Here is a 21323-nt window from a genome sequence, read left to right on the forward strand (position 1 = left end):
TGCAGGTTGAATATAGTAAGGGGTGGTTAGGTGGAAAGGACAAACAGATGCTGGGGGGGAGGGGGACCTCACTGCAGCACCCCTAACGTCCTCCTCCCCCTACAGAGGCCACACGTCCTTTCCCCAGAAAGGCTGAGGGACTGGGGGAGGAGGATGAGAGGCCCAGTTTGGTTACGGTTCAAACTCAATGTCCAACTCTCTAGGCATTATCTTATTTTCATCACCTTTCTGTGTTTGGCACATAAAACGGACCGACTTGGTGGCCGACTGCCGACCCACTCTGTTTCTCACTAGGTTCAGTGTCAACCGCTCAAATATAAGTTGAGCCTCAGGGTGGACTTATTTTGAGTTGAGCCCTCTTATCAAAAGTGGCCAAACTTCGATGACTGGATCAATGTTAACACGACCTAACATATTGTACATACAACAACAATCAAGTAAGACGTAAATGTACATGACAGATAAGTGTGGTTATAGCTGTGAAAAGCCCAATAATGACAGACCTGATTGTTACAAATTTGCTAAGGCTGCAAAACAGCTACCCCCACCCAAAGCTGATGTGTTCCAAATTGGGCCTATGAGCCCACGTCTCTCCCTTCAAAGCCTCTTTCTGTTTTATTCACTCTCTCCTCGGCTCCCACCACAAATGGGTTTGAATTTGGCGTGAATGGTCGCTGTCTGGAAATCTTTCACATCCTGTTTACGGCGGCAGATTTCAGCCCTCGACCGCAGTAGGGACTGCCTGGACACACAACCTCAAAACCTCTACCCTACTTTCTTTCGCTTTCCCTCTTCTCTTCTCTTCCTCTCTGCCTCCTATCTTCTACTCCTTCCCTTCCCCTCCCCCCCTTCTCTTTCTTTCAGACCAAAGGAAAGCTAGTTCAAATCAAAATCATCTCCCTTCAGTAAATATGCACAGATCTTAAGTAACTGAGTTACTGGGCCCTTCAGTCAATTTGGTAGAGATCAGTCTTATGCAACAAGAACACATTGTATTTCCAATCGAAATACTTTAATATCAGATTTTTAAGGAATTCAATATTTACAATATTCTCGACCTTATGAAAGTGGGGAAAAGACCCATTGCTGACGACGATTTTCAGAGTTTCATGCGTGTGAGATAAAAATAATCTGTGCCAGACTGTAAAATGTGTCAGTGAAATGAAGGGTTGAGTATCTAGAGATAGTCAGTCTGTCCTTTTTGTTTGAGGACCGAAAGTGGTAGTTTGTTGTAGTTTTAGTCAAAGTTCCGCCTCCTGGCCCGCCGCTGGGCTCCTGCATCAGCGGCACTTGCAGGACTTGACCACCATGTTGGAGAGCTGCTCTACCTTGGGCGTTCGGCCCATGAAGTAAACAATGGTCAGAGGCTCCAGGTCCTGAGGTACGCAGCACGGAGATGCCGACGCCTCAGGGTTCAGCTTGTTATACAGCGGCAGGATCTGTGTGTGAGGGAAAGAGAAAGTACCACATGAAATATCACATAAACAATGACAAGTACTGAAAACACTACTTAAAGCAATAGCTTAAACAAATTAGTGGTTTCCTTTCCATTGTATGCTGTAGCGTTAAGATTTCCCTTCATTGGAACTAAGGTGCCTAGCCCGAACCATGAAAAACTCCTGTCATCCGCCAAAGCCAGATTCATCAATCGAACTGCCAGATGGTGAAGCGTGATTCAACACTCCAGAGAACGCGTTTCCACTGCTCCAGAATCCAATGGCGGCGAGCTTTACACCACTCCAGCCGACACTTGGCATTGTGCATGGTGATCTTAGGCTTGTGTGTGGCTGCTCGGCCATAGAAACCCATTTCATGAAGCTCCCGATGAACAGTTCTTGTGCTGACGTTGCTTGCAGAGGCAGTTTGGAACTCGGTAATGAGGTTTGCAACCGAGGACAGACGATTTTTATGCACTTCAGTACTTGGCAGTCCCGTTCTGTGAGCTTGTGTGGCCTACCACTTCGCAGGTGAGTCGTTGTTACTCCTAGACGTTTCAACTTCACAATAACAGCACTTACAGTTGACCGGGGCAGCTCTAGCAGGGCAAAAATTTGATGAACTGACTTGTTGGAAAGCTGACATCCTATGACGGTGCCACGTTGAGCTCTTCAGTAAGGCCTTTCTACTGCCAATGTTTGTCTATGGAGATTGCATGGCTGTGTGCACGATTTTATACATCTGTCAGCAACAGGTGCGGCTCAAATAGCCGAATCCACTCATTTGAAGGGGTGTCCACATACGTGTGTGTGTGTATATATAGTGTATTTAACTTGAAAAATACAGCCAGTATGATGCTGTGTTTTGCATCATACCAGCTGTATTTCTGTGTTCTGAAAGTTATAAATCTTAAACTTGATTGCCGACATGCAAAACATTTTGGGACTATATAAACAATGGACTAACGAAACAAATACCAAAATGTTTTTTAGGGTGGAGTTTTCCTTTAACCATACTGTGAGTGTGTGGTAATAAAGCCATAAGACCTGACTGTGACAGAGGTGACACAACATTTATGCCACTGTAGTGGTTGGGGGTTAACTAACCATGTTGTAGTGGTTGGGGGTTAACTAACCATGTTGTAGTGGTTGGGGGTTAACTAACCATGTTGTAGTGGTTGGGGGTTAACTAACCATGTTGTAGTGGTTGGGGGTTAACTAACCATGTTGTAGTGGTTGGGGGTTAACTAACCATGTTGTAGTGGTTGGGGGTTAACTAACCATGTTGTAGTGGTTGGGGGTTAACTAACCATGTTGTAGTGGTTGGGGGTTAACTAACCATGTTGTAGTGGTTGGGGGTTAACTAACCATGTTGTAGTGGTTGGGGGTTAACTAACCATGTTGTAGTGGTTGGGGGTTAACTAACCATGTTGTAGTGGTTGGGGGTTAACTAACCATGTTGTAGTGGTTGGGGGTTAACTAACCATGTTGTAGTGGTTGGGGGTTAACTAACCATGTTGTAGTGGTTGGGGGTTAACTAACCATGTTGTAGTGGTTGGGGGTTAACTAACCATGTTGTAGTGGTTGGGGGTTAACTAACCATGTTGTAGTGGTTGGGGGTTAACTAACCATGTTGTAGTGGTTGGGGGTTAACTAACCATGTTGTAGTGGTTGGGGGTTAACTAACCATGTTGTAGTGGTTGGGGGTTAACTAACCATGTTGTAGTGGTTGGGGGTTAACTAACCATGTTGTAGTGGTTGGGGGTTAACTAACCATGTTGTAGTGGTTGGGGGTTAACTAACCATGTTGTAGTGGTTGGGGGTTAACTAACCATGTTGTAGTGGTTGGGGGTTAACTAACCATGTTGTAGTGGTTGGGGGTTAACTAACCATGTTGTAGTGGTTGGGGGTTAACTAACCATGTTGTAGTGGTTGGGGGTTAACTAACCATGTTGTAGTGGTTGGGGGTTAACTAACCATGTTGTAGTGGTTGGGGGTTAACTAACCATGTTGTAGTGGTTGGGGGTTAACTAACCATGTTGTAGTGGTTGGGGGTTAACTAACCATGTTGTAGTGGTTGGGGGTTAACTAACCATGTTGTAGTGGTTGGGGGTTAACTAACCATGTTGTAGTGGTTGGGGGTTAACTAACCATGTTGTAGTGGTTGGGGGTTAACTAACCATGTTGTAGTGGTTGGGGGTTAACTAACCATGTTGTAGTGGTTGGGGGTTAACTAACCATGTTGTAGTGGTTGGGGGTTAACTAACCATGTTGTAGTGGTTGGGGGTTAACTAACCATGTTGTAGTGGTTGGGGGTTAACTAACCATGTTGTAGTGGTTGGGGGTTAACTAACCATGTTGTAGTGGTTGGGGGTTAACTAACCATGTTGTAGTGGTTGGGGGTTAACTAACCATGTTGTAGTGGTTGGGGGTTAACTAACCATGTTGTAGTGGTTGGGGGTTAACTAACCATGTTGTAGTGGTTGGGGGTTAACTAACCATGTTGTAGTGGTTGGGGGTTAACTAACCATGTTGTAGTGGTTGGGGGTTAACTAACCATGTTGTAGTGGTTGGGGGTTAACTAACCATGTTGTAGTGGTTGGGGGTTAACTAACCATGTTGTAGTGGTTGGGGGTTAACTAACCATGTTGTAGTGGTTGGGGTTAACTAACCATGTTGTAGTGGTTGGGGGTTAACTAACCATGTTGTAGTGGTTGGGGGTTAACTAACCATGTTGTAGTGGTTGGGGGTTAACTAACCATGTTGTAGTGGTTGGGGGTTAACTAACCATGTTGTAGTGGTTGGGGGTTAACTAACCATGTTGTAGTGGTTGGGGGTTAACTAACCATGTTGTAGTGGTTGGGGGTTAACTAACCATGTTGTAGTGGTTGGGGGTTAACTAACCATGTTGTAGTGGTTGGGGGTTAACTAACCATGTTGTAGTGGTTGGGGGTTAACTAACCATGTTGTAGTGGTTGGGGGTTAACTAACCATGTTGTAGTGGTTGTCAGCGCTCCAGAGGTATGGGCAGCTGCCAGAGCAGAAATTGGCCTTGTAGCCCTTCGGCTCGTGGATCCACTTCCAGTTCAGGTCCCGGCGGAAGTCGATGTAGAGAGATCGCAGACAGCAGTCCACGTCGGAGTTCCTAAAACAGGTAGGAGACATGGAGAGAACACACTCTCACATTCTGATCCACACAGGCACTTTATCAGTTTCAGGACTATAAGCCTCAGATTGATTGCAACATTATTGATGATTGTAATATTGTTATGAACAAATGTAGTAATTCTGTATATCAAAGACCAAAATAAAGAGAAACCTCTAAGTATCTTGTATGGTCGTAGATAACATTACGTTTTTGACATCTGGATCTGAGGTGCTTACCCTACCTGGAGCAGGTGGTGGTGTCTGCGGTGGCCCTCTTCTTGCGGGTCTTCTTGCCTGGGTTGTCGACCCTGTCGCTGGGCCGCAAGGTGAGGATGAGGTGGGGGGTCTTGGTACTAAAATCTACCTGGCCCTTAGCCAGCCCTGATCCTGGCTTCCGCAACTGCTGCTGAAGCAGCTCATCATCCAGACCTGAGCAGGAAGAGAGGGAGTAGGACATGGAGGAGGGACAGGGAGAGGAAGTGGGGGGAGAGGAGGAGGGAGGGAGAGAGAAAGGGCCGGTGTTTTTTGCAGTGCGTGGGAAAATTGATCTCATGGAGACACATAATGGGAACATTTGTCAGCCAGAATGCTGTGTCATGACGTTGCACTGTTGGGTGAGGTTTATGATCCCCCATAAATACCTTTCCCCCTTTTCTCTCCACTCTACAGAATGGACTCTTGGAAAGCCCTTTGTTAACATAAAGAGAGTATGGTAACATCAAAAGGTTGGGGAATGGAACAATATTTCCCTTTCTCAACCAGCTGAAAGTGTACTTTAAGAATATGATGTCGGATCAGTTGTTGTCTGGGACATTATATCTGATAATAGGACGACATAAATTGTATCTTGGAAAGTCTACTCATTCTAGTTATCAGATTCACATGGAATTGTGCAATTTAAATGTTTAAATATGAAACTATTTGTGAAAAGTTAATGTAATTTTAGCATCTAAATGAAAGAATTGTTTTCATAAGTAAACTATGCTCACTCAGTGGTCACGCCCAAGTGAACAGACATTGGTTGAGAACTATGAAACACACCCTTCTCTCCCCCAGTACAAAAGCCCGTTGACAGAAGTCAACTCAGGTCCCGATGACGTGAGGACTGGTGTCCACACGTTTAAAAGGGCTAATTTCAACTACAACCTAATGAAATTAACATTTAGTTCCAGAAATGTTAGGACTGCTGTCCAAACGTTTAAAAGGGTGAATTTCAACGTGGAGGTGATGATCACCACGCTGGAATGGTGAATTTCGATTAGACCAGCCAGAATACAGCGCGAGCTGATTATGGCAACTTGGTATGAACTTTGAACGATTATTCACTAAAGAAGAAGTGAAAACTCCTAGACGTCGAGTTATCAACAGCAGCTGTAAACGCACGTGGCCTAGGAAAGGACAGCTAATCTCAGAAGAACGACAGGGTACTTTAATGTATTCGCTCTACAACACTACGATCAGAAAGATTCTTCAAGGACAATGGCAATCACTGCTGGGTAAACCAGTCTTCCATCTTTGACCCATGTATCGAAGTGCAGCTCAGAGTAAATATACAGTTGAAGTCAGAAGTTTACATACACCTTAGCCAAATACATTTAAACTCAGTTTATCACAATTCCTGACATTTAATCCTAGTAAAAATTCCCTGTCTTAGGTCAGTTAGGATCACCACTTTATTTTAAGAATGTGAAATGTCAGAATAATAGTTATTTCAGCTTTTATTTCTTTCATCACATTCCCAGTGGGTCAGAAGTTTACATGCTACCAAATACTAATTGTGTATTGCCTTTAAATTGTTTAACTTGGGTCAAACATTTCAAGTAGCCTTCCACATGCTACCCACAATAAGTTGGGTGAATTTTGGCCCATTCCTACTGACAGAGCTGGTGTAACTGATTGTGCAAAGTAATTGGTAACTTGGTAAACAATTTTCAGTCCAGCTTTCCAAACACTGAGAAGGGAGAATTATTATTTATATAAATATCAGGTTTGTTGTAACGGCTGTCTAATGCCTCCTCCTCGGATGAGGAGGAGGAGTAAGGGTCGGACCAAAACGCAGCGTTGAATGTAGACATAATGAATTTATTTGACAAGACGAACACTGACACGAACTACACTTGATAATTAACAAAATAACAAACCAACGACGTAGACTGACCTGAACATAAGAACTTACATATAGACACGAAGAACGCACGAACAGGAAAGACTAGCCAAACGAATGAACAAACGAAACAGTCCCGTGTGGTGCAACGGACACAGACACAGGAACAATCACCCACAAACAAACAGTGAGAACAGCCTACCTTAATATGGTTCTCAATCAGAGGAAACGTCAAACACCTGCCTCTAATTGAGAACCATATCAGGCAACACGCTTAACCCAACATAGAAACACATAACATAGACTACCCACCCAGCTCATGTCCTGACCAACTAAACAAAGTAAAACAAAGGCAAATAAGGTCAGGAACGTGACATTTGTAGGCCTCCTTGCTCGCACATGCTTTTTTAGTTCTGCCAACAACTTTTCTATGGGATTGAGGTCAGGGCTTTGTGATGGCCACTCCAATACCTTGACTTTGTTGTCCTTAAGCCATTTTGCCACAACTTTGGGAGTATGCTTGGGGTTATTGTCCATTTAGAAGACCCATTTGCGACCAAGCTTTAACTTCCTGACTGATGTCTTGAGATGTTGCTTCAATATATCCACATAATTTTCCTCCCTCGTGATGCCATCTATTTAAGTGCACCAGTCCCTCCTGCAGCAAAGCACCCCCACAACATGATGCTGCCACCCCTGTGCTTCACGGTTGGGATGGTGTTCTTCGGCTTGCAAGCGTCCCTCTTTCTCCTCCAAACATAACGATGGTCATTATGGCCAGTTATATTTTTGTTTCAACAGACAAGAGGACATTTCTCCAAAAAGTACGATCTTTGTCCTCATGTGCAGTTGCAAACCGTAGTCTGGCTTTTTTATGGCGGTTTTGGAGCAGTGGCTTCTTCCTTGCTGAGTGGCCTTTCCGGTTATGTCGATTATAGGACTCATTTTACTGTGGATATAGATACCTTTGTACCTGTTTCCTCCAGCATCTTCACAAGGTCCTTTGCTGTTCTGGGATTGATTTGCACTTTTCGTACCAAAGTACACTCATCTCTAGGAGACAGAACGCGTCTCCTTCCTGAGCAGTATGATGGCTGCGTGGTCCCATGGTGTTTATACTTGCGTACTATTGTTTGTACAGATGAACGTGGTACCTTCAGGTGTTTGGAAATTGCTCCCAAGGATGAACTAGACTTGTGGAGGTCTACAATTTTTTCTGAGGTCTTGGCTGATTTCTTTTGATTTTCCCATGATGTCAAGCAAAGAGGAACTGAGTTTGAAGGTAGGCCTTGAAATATATCCACAGGTACACCTCCAATTGACTCCAATTATGTTAATAAGCCTATCAGAAGCTTCTAAAGCCATGACATTTTCTGGACTTTTCCAAGCTGTTTAAAGGCACAGTCAACTTAGTGTATGTAAACTTCTGACCCACTGGAATTGTGATACAGTGAAATAATCTGTCTATAAACCATTGTTGGAAAAATGACATGTGTTATGCACAAAGTAGATGTCCTAACAGACTTGCCAAAACTATAGTTTGCTAACAAAAAATTTGTGGAGTGGTTGAAAAACAAGTTTTAATGACTCCAACCTAAGTGTATGTAAACTTCCGACTTCAACTGTATATATATATTGCATTTTTCTTTTCCGAATGGGCGGTTATTAGAATGCATAAGACTCTGTATTTACGGTAGCATAGCTTCAAGGTCCGATAGATTCAATCCCTTTGTCCCTCAGTCTTCCCGCTCTTTCATTCATACCCAACCCCCTTCCTTTATGTAACCAGCCGTCATATCTGGTTAGCCCACTAGGGGCTTTTCATGACATGATTAGTAACCGATGTGTGATCTATCCTGTGTGTGTATATATATATATATATATGTGTAATTCTGTGTGAGTATTTAGTAAATAAATAAAGCCAAATTGTGTATTGCTGATACAACTTATTAGCTAGTGTTCGTGCAGATAACCAAGTACCTACGACAATCAGAATGAGAACGATCGAGGTGACGATTAATAATTGACTGCTATTGATATTAAAGATCTTCAGATCTTTAAGAGAGTGGATTCGGGAGATAACTACTCTATTTAAATGAATGCTTCCGTGGTGCCCCAGGTTATTAATGGTTTAATTGTTGCATGGTTTAATTCAATCACGTAATCAATTAAGTTAAGTAATCGATAAAATAATTTAATAATCAATAAAATAATTTGATAAAATAGCATGTCATAATTTAATAATAGTCAGAGACACGACAGCTGTGTGTGAGTTGAGAAGTTCAATCATTAATTAAGAGGTATGTGTCTCTTTACATAACATAAACAGGTTCTACAACAAGCAGACCAGCGAAGCGCGCCTCCAGCTCCTCGCTCTTATTGAACACGATGCTGTTGGTGGAGGGAACGAAGGTGCAGCACGGACAGTGAACACCCAGCTTCAAACCCAGGTTCCTCTCTGAAAGAGTGATATGGAGGATGAGATGACGGAGTAGGGGTACAGAGATGGTGAGAGGAGAAAACAGATACAGTATTAACCTGTCTAGGACTGGGGTGCCGCTAGCGGCACCCCCCCCCCCCCCCACTGAAAAGCCAGGGCGCGAAATTCAAAAAAAATATATTTTTTAAAATATTTAACTTTCACACATTAACAAGTCCAATACAGCTAATGAAAGATACAGATCGTGTGAATCCAGCCAACATGTCCGATTTTTAAAATGTTTTACAGGGAAGACACTATGTAAATCTATTAGGTAAACACCTTAGCAAAAGAGACCATTTTTTCTTTGTCCACCAACACCACTAGCTATCACCAATTCGGCTAAACTAAGATATTGATAGCCACTAACCAAGAAAAAACCTCCTCAGATGACAGTCTGATAACATATTTATGGTATAGGATAGGTTTTGTTAGAAAAATGTGAATATTTCAGGTAGATATCATAGTTTACAATTGCACCCACCGTCACAAATCGACTAGAATAAATAGATAGAGCAACGTGTCTTACCTAATTACTAATCATAAAACATTTCGTAAAAATACACAGCATACACTAATCGAAAGACACAGATCCTGTGAATACAGACAATATTTCAGATTTTCTAAGTGTCTTACAGCGAAAACACAATAAATCGTTATATTAGCATACCACATATGCAAACGTTACCCCAGCATTGATTCTAGCCAAAGAGCGCGATAACGTCAACATCGCCAAAAGATATTAATTTTTTCACTAACCTTCTCAGAATTCTTCAGATGACACTCCTGTAACATCATATTACAACATACATATACAGTTTGTTCGAAAATGTGGATATTTAGCCACCAAAATCGTGGTTATACAATGAGAAAAGTAGCCGAGCTGGTCAGAAAATGCCGTGTGCCATATTAGACAGTGATCTAGTCGTATACATAAATACTCATAAACGTGACTAAAAAATATAGGGTGGACAGCGATTGATAGACAATTTAATTCTTAATACAATCGCGGAATTACATTTTTTAAATTATCCTTACTTTTCAATACAGTTTGCGCCAAGCGAAGCTACGTCAAAAAAGATGGCGTCCTAAGCCACTAACATTTTTCGACAAACACGATTTATCATAATAAATTGTTCCTACTTTGAGCTGTTCTTCCATCAGTATCTTGGGCAAAGGATCCTTTCTTGGGTCTAATCGTCTTTTGGTGGAAAGCTGTCCTCTTGCCATGTGGAAATGCCAACTGCGTTCGGCATGAACTGGAAGCGTGCCCAGAGATTCACAGCGTCTCAGAAATAAATGTCCCAAAATCGCACTAAACGGATATAAATTGCTATAAAACGCTTTAAATTAACTACCTTATGATGTTTTTAACTCCTATAACGAGTAGAAACATGACCAGAGTAATATTACTCCCTACACTAATGCTTGGAACAAGTGCGGGTCGGTGGCCGCCACGCGCATGACGCAGCAAGAAAAGAGTTCCTAGCTACAGGGTTTTTTTATTTATAGTGCCTGTGATTGCGCAATCGACCCCATTCAAATCGTCATCACGTAAAGGCATCCAGGGGAAGACGTAAGCAGTGTCCGTATACTCATAGGAATAACATTGGCCTTAAAACTGACTCCAGAACAGGGGCCAACATTTCTGAAATCTGACTCCATGTCAGGGAAATTGCTGTAGAATGACTTCTGTTCCACTTAGAGACAAAATTTCAACTCCTATAGAAACTATAGACTGTTTTCTATCCAATAATAATAATAATATGCATATTGTACGATCAAGAATTTTGTAGGAAGCCGTTTCAAAAATTACACGATTTCCATAAATAGTGACAACAGCACCCCCTAGCCTTAATTAACCTCTAAATCATGTGTAGAGCAAAATCTGAAACATTCATTCAATTTACACCTCAAATGTTAAGTTTGAAGTTAAGTTTGACACCTTGAATGCTGTTAAGTAGATAAAGGGTTATAGAGCCGTGTGATTGGCTTGTCAACTTACCTCTATGCGCCAGCCAGTCCGTCACAGTGTCTGTGACATCCACCGAGAGCCACGCTCCCTTGGTCTGTGGGCGAACCGTTCTGGAGTTGATGTATCTCTGCGAGGGACCTGTTGCCTCTTCTGGTTTTATCACCTGTCAGAGGGAGAACCGGAGAGAAGCATCAGTTCACAGCTCCAGCAAACTGTGATACCAGTGAAGTTCTGAGATATTGTAACAACAAATTGATTGATTCTGACATGGGTTCATGAAGTATATGATGTTGTAACCCTTTGTACAGGAAAGTAATATTGTAATACCTGGTACAGGTAATACTGTAATATGATATACCATACAGTACCGGTGAGTGGGTTAAATCACTGGGGAAGCCAATCCAGAAAAAAATGCCATATTACAACCTATGTTGTTCTGACAATTGCATTGTTTGCTCTATTTGCTTCATATGCTTTGAAACCGTGATATATACAGTGCATTCGGAAAGTATTCAGACCCCTTGACTTTTTCCACATTGTTAGGTTACAACCTTATTCTAAAATTGATTAAATAATTTCCCCCCTCATATACACACAATAACCCATAATGAGAAAGTAAAAACGTTGCACATTTATTACAAAGAAAAAAAACTAAATATAACATTTACATAAGTATTCAGACCTGGGCTCTGGCTGGGCCACTCAAGGACATTCAGAAACTTGTCCCGAAGCCACTCCTGCATTGTCTTGGCTGTGTGCTTAGGGTCGTTGTCCTGTTGGAAGGTGAACCTTCGCACCAGTCAGAGGTCCAGAGTGCTCTGGATCAGGTTTTCATCAAGGATCTCTCTATACTTTGCTCCGTTCATCTTTCCCTCGATCCTGACTAGTCTCCCAGTCCCTGCTGCTGAAAAACATCCCCACAGCATGATTCTACCACAACCGCTTGGCATTCAGGCCAAAGAGTTCAATCTTGGTTTCATCAGACCAGAGAATCTTGTTTCTCATGGTCTGAGATTCTTTAGGGGCCTTTTGGCAAACTCCAAGTGGGCTGTCATGTGCCTTTTACTGAGGAGTGGCTTCTGAGGAGTGGCGTCACCTACCTGACCAAGGCCTTTCTCCCCCGATTGCTCAGTTTGGCCAGTTCTAGGAAGAGTCATGGTGATTCCATACTTCTTCCATTTAAGAATGATGGAGGCCACTGTGTTCTTGGGGACCTTCAATGCTGCAGACATTTTTTGGTACCCTTCCCCAGATCTGTGCCTTGACACAATCCTGTCTCGGAGCTCTACAGAAAATTCCTTCAACCTCATGGCTTGGTTTTTGCTCTGACATGCACTGTGAACTGTGGGACCTTATATAGACAGGTGTGTACCTTTCCAAATCATGTCCAATCAATTGAATTTACCACAGGTGTACTCCAATCAAGTTGTAGAAACATCTCAAGGATGATCAATGGAAACAGGATGCACCTGAGCTGTATTTGGAGTCTCATAGCAAAGGGTCTGAATACTTACATAAATAAGTTATTAAATAAATTCGCAAACATTTCTAAAAAGCTGTTATTTGCATTGTCATTATGAGGTATTGTTTGTAGATTGAGGATTTTATTTTATGTAATACATTTTAGAACAAGGCTGTAATATAACAATGTGAAAAAAAGTCAGGGGGTCTGAATACTTTCCGAATGCACTGTAGGCCTAAGGCCGAGACAATAAAACAGTGGCAGATTTTTTTTTAACAGTTACATGGCCTACAGCATGGTCAAGCAAGGCAATGCTTGACATTTTCGGACTACTAAACAACTACTGATTTAGATCCACGGAGAGTTACCTCAAGTCACAAAGAAAACAGGAGCTGCCTCCACTATTCCGGCACCATTTCAACATCAACATCATTTAATCTTAGTCTAATACAGTGACAACTAAAAAGATATTTAAAAAAAGGTAATACAATAACGAGGCAATAGACAGGGGGTACCGGTAACAAGTCAAATAAAATTGTATTTGCCACGTGCCGAATACAACAGGTGAAATGCTTACTTGCAAGCCCTTAACCAACAGTGCAGTTAAAGAAATAAAATATTTACTAAATAAACTCAAGTTTAAAAAAATTAAATCAAAAAGTAACACAAGAAATGTACACAACAATAACGAGGCTATATACAGGGGGTACCGGTACTGAGTCAATGTGGGGGGGTACAGGATAGTCGAGGTAATTTGGAGTGGGGGGGGGGGGGGTCAATATAGATTGTTTGGGTGGCCATTTGATTGCTGAACAACTAGTCTTATGGCTTGGGGGTAGAAGCTGTTAAGGAGCATTTTGGTCCTAGACTTGGTGCTCCGGTGCCACTTGCCATGCAGTAGCAGAAAGAACAGTCTATGACCTGGGTGACTAGAGTCTTTGACAACTTTTTTGCTTTCCTCTGACACCGCCTGATGTAGAGGTCCTGGATGGCAGGAATCTTGGCTCCAGTGATGTACTGGTCCGTATGCACTACCCTCTGCAGCACCTTATGGTCAGATGCCGAGCAGTTGCCATGCCATGCAGTGATGCAACCGGTCAGGATGCTCTCGATGGTGCAGATGTAGAACTTTTTGAGGATCTGGGGACCCAGGCCAAAAATGTTCTGTCTCCTGAGGGGGAAAAGGTGTTGTCGTGCCCTCTTCACAACTGTCTTGGTGTGTTTGGACCATGATAGTTTGTTGGTGATGAGGACACCAAGGAACTTGAAACCCTTGACCCACTCCACTACAGCCCTGTCGATTGTGAATAGGGGCGTGGTAGGCCCTCCTTTTCCTATAGGTCACGATCAGCTCCTTTTGTCTTGCTCACACAGAGAGGTTGTTGTCCTGGTACCACACTGCCAGGTCTCTGACCTCGTCCCTGTAGGCTGTCTCATCGTTGTTGGTGATCAGGCCTACCACTTGTTGTTACGGAGTCTAGTTGATAGGTATTCGACTAGCCGGACTGTTCCCCGGACTCCACGTGTAGGGATTTGTACAATGCTTAACAAGGCTATTGAACTTGACATTGGTGTCGGTCTTTATTCCTTTATCCAACATATCATACTGAAACATGGTATCAGAAGTGGCTCGGAAAACACACGTTTGTTATTTTTGTAGCTAAGTACAGTATAGGCGCAGTCACGTTCCATATGCGAACACACGCCGTTTCCTACTCACAACACTGATCATCAACTCGTTGTTAGCTGGCTAGCTAGCATCACTACCTACCTCGATGACTGAAGGCAAAGAAATCTCCTATTCCATTGCTATGGCAGCGAAGATTCCGCCACCAAATCCCATGGTTCTCACAGGGGACTGGAATACTAATTGGGACAACTTCAGGGATGAATGAGGACTATGCGCCTGCGACCGGTCTACATGAGAAACCCAACGAGGTACAAGCGGCAACTCTGAGGAGTTTAATGGGCAGCGAATGCAGGCATATCTACCGGCACAATCTCACCCTCACAGCACGACAACAGTGTGATGCAAAGGCTATATTGGATGCATTGGAGAATTACTTCAAACCCGCCAGAAACGTAATTTACGAGCGGTTCGTTTTCGGAAGCTGCAAACAGGAAGAGGGTGAGTCAGTACACAACTTTGTAACCCGTTTGAGAGAAAAATCCGCTACTTGTGAATACGGGGGATTGAAAGATGAATTGATTCGTGACAAAAAGAGTACTGGGAATTGCAAATAAAGATACGCACCGGAATCCACAGAGAGAGAGGCTTAACATCGAAATGTGCCGCACTGCTGAAGTCACTGACATGAGAATGAGAGCAATGGAAATCGAAACCCCACGCTCCAATGTTGATACTGTTCACGCTGTTGCTAGGCAGACATTCAGACAAAACCAATCGAGGCAGAGTAATTCACCACGAACGGTGAACACAGAGAGCCCCGTAGCATGTAAATACTGTGGGAATACACACACACGTGGCAAAGAGCACTGCCCTGCCTGTGTTGATGTCACTCAATGTCCAGAGCGGAACAGTGAAAGTGACATTCACATGCATGAATCCATTGGGGCTGTACACTCAAGAGGGAAGAAATGGTTTGTGACACTACGATTACACAACAAGCAACAACGTCAACTGGATTCCGGTGCTACATGCAACGTAATGAGCTACAAAGACAAAATCAATCTGGCACCTGACACACATCCATTGCCCAGCGATACTAGACTAAAGCTGTACTCAGGAGAGCTAATGAGCTCTATGGGCACCTTTGAGACCGAATGTGTTATTCGGGGATGCAAACACAAGCTAAAGTTTGAGATTGTGAAAACCAGTCAACATCCTCTCCTCTCAGGCTCTACATGCGAACGCTTGGGACTGATGCAGTTCACTGTACCAAATGACCTGCACATTGTGGATCGTGTCCAGCATGGACCTCTGTCCAGAGAACAACTACTCAGCAGATATGACGATGTAGTCAACATGCCCGTTGAATCAGTGCCTGGGAGGTACACTTTGAAGTGGTTGAGAGCATCACTCCAGTCCAGTGTGCTCCTCGCAATGTGCCCATTGCAATGAAAGTGGCTGTGAAGGCCCAGCTGGACAAGTATGAGGCCGATGACCACATGACATCTGTGACTGAACCAACTGACTGGATCAGCAATATGGTCATAGTGAAAAAAAGAGAAGCTGAGGGTCTGCATCGACCCAAAGCATCTGAACCAAGCACTGAACCGATCCCACTACATCATGCCGACACTAGAGGATGTCCTCTATAAGCTTCCCAAGGCCAGCATTTTCACCTTGGTGGATGCCCGAGATGCATTCCTTCAATGCAAGCTGGACAAAGGAAGCAGCTTCATGACTACCTTCTGGACCCCCTGGGGTTGGAAACGCTGGCTCAAGCTCCTGTTTGGTGTCTGTGGTGCCTGAGGTATACCAACGCAAGCAGCACGAGTTACTGGCTGGGCTCAAGGGCATTGAACCCATCACCGATGATGTCCTGATCGTAGGCTGTGGTGACACAGACGAAGAAGCAGAACGCGACCACGATGTGAAGCTCCTGGCACTGATGGAGCGCTGCCGATCAGTTAAGCTTCGTCTTGGCCTGAAGAAGCTGCAGTTCCAGGTGAAAGACGTCCACTTCCATGGCCACATTCTCTCAGCAAAAGGCCTGAAGCTGGACCCAGACAAGGTCACAGCGATCCTCGACATGCCAAACCCGTCTGATGCAAAAGGAGTACAGCGTCTCATCGGTTTTGCAAACTATCTTGCAAAGTTCATGCCACACCTATCAGCAGTCTGTGAGCCTCTGCGCCGGTTGCTGGACAAAGACACACCATGGAACTGGCTACCCAAGCACGAGGCCGCAGTGCAGGAGATGAAATCTCTGGCTTCATACATGCCAGTGTTGCACTACTACAACGTCACGAAGACTGTCACAATCCAGAGCGATTCCAGCCAAAGGGGACTTGGATGCTGCCTTATGCAGGAAGGCCAGCCCGTTGCGTTTGCCTCGAGAGCGCTCACCCCCACCGAACAAAACTATTGCCAAATTGAGATAGTGCCTCAGCATCGTCTTCTCCTGCCAGCGATTTCATCACTACTTATATGGTCGAGAGCTGGTCACCGCTGAAACTGACCACAAACCACTCATTGCCATATTCAGTAAACCTCTCCTCAACGCGCCCAAGAGGCTTTAAAGCATGCTCCTGACTCTGCAAAACTACAGCCTGAAGGTCATTTACAAGCCAGGTCCAGAGATGTACATCAGTGACACACTGAGCAGGGCAACAGCACAATGTACAGGCAGAGGCACTGTCTATCAGCGGCAGGCCATCTGTTCGCTACAGCAGGAACAACAAGATGTTCAACAGATCAATCAGGCAGACTACTTAAACGTCACAGATCACCGCCTAGCCCAGATCAGGCAACACACTGACAAGGACGAACACCTACAGTCACTGAAGTCCATGGCTCTCGCAGGTTGGCCATACCTGAAAGAGGAGACACCTTTCACAGTGAGAGAATACTGGACCTTTCGAGATGAGATCAGCGTGCAAAATGGCATCTTGTTCAGAGGTCAGAAGGTCATTATTCCCAAATCACTACGTCCAGAGATGCTTACCCGCATACACTCCAGTCACGTTGGAGGTGACGCATGCTACCGCCAGGCTCGTGAAACATTATACTGGCCAAACATGCAAGCAGAAATTAAAGACTGTCAGCAACTGTACCACATGCAACGAGTACGCTCATGAACAGCAAAAGGAAACCATGATGTCACACGAACTGCCCACAAGGGCCTGGAAAATCGTCAGCATGGACTTAGTCCTTTTGTCTGTGGCTGAATATCGTCTCATCGTTGATCACTACTCTGACTTTTGGGAAATTTAACTGCTCCCTGACTTGTCTGCAGAGACGGTCATAAAGCGCTGCAAGGCGCAGTTTGCAAGGCAAGGTCAGCCTGACAAGGTAATCACGGACAATGGCCCACAATTCACTGCACAGTTCAAGCGTTTCGCCTCAGAATGGGAGTTTGACCACGTGACCTCCTCTCCAAGACACCCAAAAGCAAATGGCAAGGCAGAGTCAGCTGTCAAGATTTAAAAAACCTGTTAAGCAGGGCCTTGCGTGACAGCAACGACCCATGGAAAGCGATCTTACAGTTGAGGAACACACCCACCGAAAACATGGACAGCAGCCCAGCACAACGCCTTCTGTCCAGACGTCTGAAGACTACCATCCCCGTAGCTAACAAGCTACTTGAGCCCTGCGTCATGGTTGGCGTCACAGAAAGCAGCTCGCTAAGTGCTTCTACGACCGGACTGCTTGAGACCTACCAGAGCTGGAGGTGGGTGAAATGATAAGGATGAAACCGCTGCCGGGAGACCACACAGGACTTTGGAGGCTGGGCACATGCCTACAGAGAGTTGCACCACGTTCTTACCTGGTGGATGTTGGTGGCTCCCGCTATCGTTGCAATCGGGTGGATCTGCGCGTAGCAGAGCAGACAAACCAGAACATGCCATACACTCACCTAGATGAGCTGGATCACAGTCCAGGCCTAAGGGTAAGGGGTGCAGAATTGAGAGCCAACTGAAGGTGAGGCTTCTACCCCACCAAGCTCTCCAGCTCGTGGCCCTAATCCTACCCCTGTCAGAGCCAATACTTACTCACGGGTGGGTCGGCTGTGCAAGCCACCGGACAGGCTTACTCTGTAAGCAAGAGACTGTTAACTTGTCCTCTGTTAAAAAAATATTAAAAAGGAAGATGACAACTGAAGTAAAAAGAAAATGTCATGCTTTTTCAATTGTTATGACTTGACTGTTAAGAACTTAATGTCATGCCGTTATGTTTGCACTTTCTATTGAAAAGGATGATGTTACGGAGTCTAGTTGATAGGTATTCGACTAGCCGGACTGTTCCCCAGACTCCACGTGAAGGGATTTGTACAATGCTTAACAAGGCTATTGAACTTGACATTGGTGTCTGTCTTTATTCCTTTATCTAACATATCATACTGAAACACTTGTGAGGTCGGCAAACTTAATGATGGTGTTGGAGTCATGCGTGGCCACACAGTCGTGAGTGAACAGGAATTACAGGAGGGGACTGAGCACGCACCCCTGAGGGGCCCCCGTGTTGAGGATCAGTGTGGCAGATGTGTTATTACCTACCCTTACTACCTGGTGGCAGCCCATCAGGAAGTCCAGGATCCAGATGCAGAGTGAGGTGTTTAGACCCAGGGTCCTTAGCTTAGTGATGAGCTTTGGGGGCACTATGGTGTTGAATGCTGAGCTGTAGTCAATGAACAGCATTCTGACATAGGTGTTCCGTATATCTAGGTGGGAAAGGGCAGTGTGGAGTGCAATGGAGATTGTGCCATCTGTGGATCTGCTGGGGTAGTATAAAAATCAGAGTGGGTCTAGGGTTTCTGGGATGATGGTGTTGATGTGAGCTGTGACCAGACATGAGTGCTACAAAGCGGTAGTCGTTTAGGCAGGTTACCTTGGCGTTCTTGGGCACAGGGACTATGGTGGTCTGCTTGAAACATGTAAGTATGACAGATTCGGTGAGGTTGAAAATGTCAGTGAAGACACATGCCAGTTGGTCAGCGCATGCTCTGAGTACACGTCTGGCCCTGCGGCCTTGTGAATGTTGATCTGTTTAAAGGTCTTACATCGGATACAGAGAGCTTGATCACACAGTCGTCCGGAACAGGTGGTTATCTCATGCATGGTTTAGTGTTGCTTGCCTCGAACCGAGCATAGAAGGCATTTAGCTCATCTGGTAGACTCGCGTCACCGGGCAGCTCGAGGCTGGGTTTCCCTTTGTAATCCGTAATAGTTTGCAAGCCCTGCTACATCCGATGAGCGTCAGAGCCGGTGTAGTAGGCCAGTACGGATAATTAAATATAAACCACAAGTCCAAATCCATATGTCCATAGGTGGCTAATTTAGGAAAGGGCCGGACAACACAAAGAGATGCAACAATTCAAGTTTTTTTCTGTCAATAATGATGTTTGGCTTCTAATTTTATTGGTCTGAAGCCAAATCCAAGCTGGCTTCCCGTGACACTTTTTTTGTGTGCCATGACCATTCACAGCTGAGCTCCGTTTAGCTCAACGCTGATTGGTTATAATTTAATATTTTTTATCAAGGGAGATCAAATGCTAGCTGACTTCCCTTGCATTTAATGCTACTAGCGGAAACAATGTCATACTCCTTTGGACCAGACAGCATCAGATGTTTTCTCCGATGAGAAACATTCAGCCTCTTGCAAATTGAAGGACATTTATGAAACAGAGAGACAAAAGATACATTTAATGCTTTTTTTCTTTGTCAAATATTTTGGCTTCCCTTGGCTTCCATGAATACACCCCACTGATCCTGTACCTGATAGATCTCTACTCTCTGCTCTGAGGTGTGGGCCTGGGGGTTTGGTGTCCTGTAGATTCTGAACTCAGCTTTGACCAGGGTGCTGGAGTTCCTGTCCACACCACTCACATCGAACCCCACCACTCTGTAATACGGGCTGGGGACTGGAGGGTTCACTGCATCTACAAAAGTGGAGAGTATCAATAAAGTTGCAACATATACTAAATAATGTGACACACACACACAGTTACGACAGTAATAGAGGTATCTGACAATTTGGCAAGGTAGTTGGAGACCTTAACGCATGCATAACAGTAATGTATAAAAATTCCATTCAATTATGTTGATATTGATTAAGACTCCACTCACTTGTGTCCGTGCGCTGCTTAAACATGTCTATGCGCTGAACCTCTTTTGCATAATAATCCTCCTCGCTGCTCTCTCGGTCGCACGCAGAATCGGACTGACGCGCACGCTCCTCCAACAGCTCTCTGGTGCTGTTGTAGAGTATCATCACCTCGGCGGGTACGGCCTCGGGCTGTGGGCTCGGTGCGGGGGGCTCGGGTGGGCTCCCGTAGCGGAGCTTGCTGAGGATCTGGCCGCGGACGGCCTCGATGCGCTTGGATTTCTGATCATCCATGCGTAAAGAATGGCAGGCGGCGAGCCCCTCGGCGGACACCACCAGTCGGAGCAGCAGCAGGGCGAGGTGGGTAAGCCACATAGTCCGGTGGCCAGATGGATGAAGGGGCTCACTCGGCTCCATATGAAATCTTTAGGAATCTTTCAGTCTGTGTAGTGTCCGGTGCAGTCCAATACGCAATGAGGACCTGTTACTCTGCTATCCTGGCGACTGTCTATCAACCCCCAGAAATACACTTTAAAGAAAATGTCCAACGTTTGTAAAAATAATAGGCAAATAATAGTATAAAACAAATACAGCTAGAATAGAGAAGCTCAGGCTATGGCGTATTAGCATAAAGTTGGTTACAATTATTTCGAAAGTGTTTATTTGATCATTTTCTCCGAGAGCCATTTCTGAGCATATAGAAAATAATGACTGTCCATACGTGTTCCTTCAAAAGTCTAAGAACTGAATGCTATAGAGATTCCTGATACAAGTTTGAGAAAATGTTGAGATGTAAACCAAGCAGCATGGTTGGCTACTCAAATTCTCACACTACATAAAAGTTATAATATAATAAAAATCCTCTATGAAAGAGGTATTTGCACTCCCGATAGACAACTTCTCCAGAAAAGTGTAAATATATTATAGAGTTTAAGGTAAGCTTTGGTACAATCCCATCCTTAGAAAATGAATCCTCCTCTTGATTCTTTTT

General features: G+C 44.4%; 1 protein-coding gene across 1 annotated transcript; it reads right to left on the bottom strand.

Annotated features, from left to right (window-relative positions):
* Nucleotides 1-1064: 1064 nt before the first annotated feature.
* Nucleotides 1065-20894, bottom strand: LOC120062054 (transforming growth factor beta-2 proprotein-like). The gene is made up of 7 exons (XM_039011861.1): nucleotides 20356-20894; nucleotides 20005-20168; nucleotides 11172-11304; nucleotides 9035-9145; nucleotides 4826-5012; nucleotides 4428-4581; nucleotides 1065-1439 (listed from the first exon to the last, which is right to left on the bottom strand). Exons 1-7 carry the CDS (start codon nucleotides 20747-20749, stop codon nucleotides 1281-1283), a joined length of 1302 nt encoding a protein of 433 aa, XP_038867789.1. The 5' UTR covers nucleotides 20750-20894; the 3' UTR covers nucleotides 1065-1280.
* Nucleotides 20895-21323: the final 429 nt, after the last annotated feature.

The sequence above is a fragment of the Salvelinus namaycush genome, chromosome 17 (genome assembly GCF_016432855.1).
Source record: "Salvelinus namaycush isolate Seneca chromosome 17, SaNama_1.0, whole genome shotgun sequence".
Classification (NCBI taxonomy): Eukaryota; Metazoa; Chordata; class Actinopteri; order Salmoniformes; family Salmonidae; genus Salvelinus; species Salvelinus namaycush.

Bases quoted from the DNA above. Each gene is read 5' to 3' on its own strand.
- LOC120062054 (XM_039011861.1), bottom strand. From the start codon at position 20,749: ATGGAGCCGAGTGAGCCCCTTCATCCATCTGGCCACCGGACTATGTGG. The intron at 5,013-9,034 runs GTCTGCTTGTTG...CTTCCTGCTCAG, and splicing joins GCTGGAGGCGCGCTTCGCTG to GTCTGGATGATGAGCTGCTT. The intron at 4,582-4,825 runs GTAGGGTAAGCA...TACCTGTTTTAG, and splicing joins GACACCACCACCTGCTCCAG to GAACTCCGACGTGGACTGCT.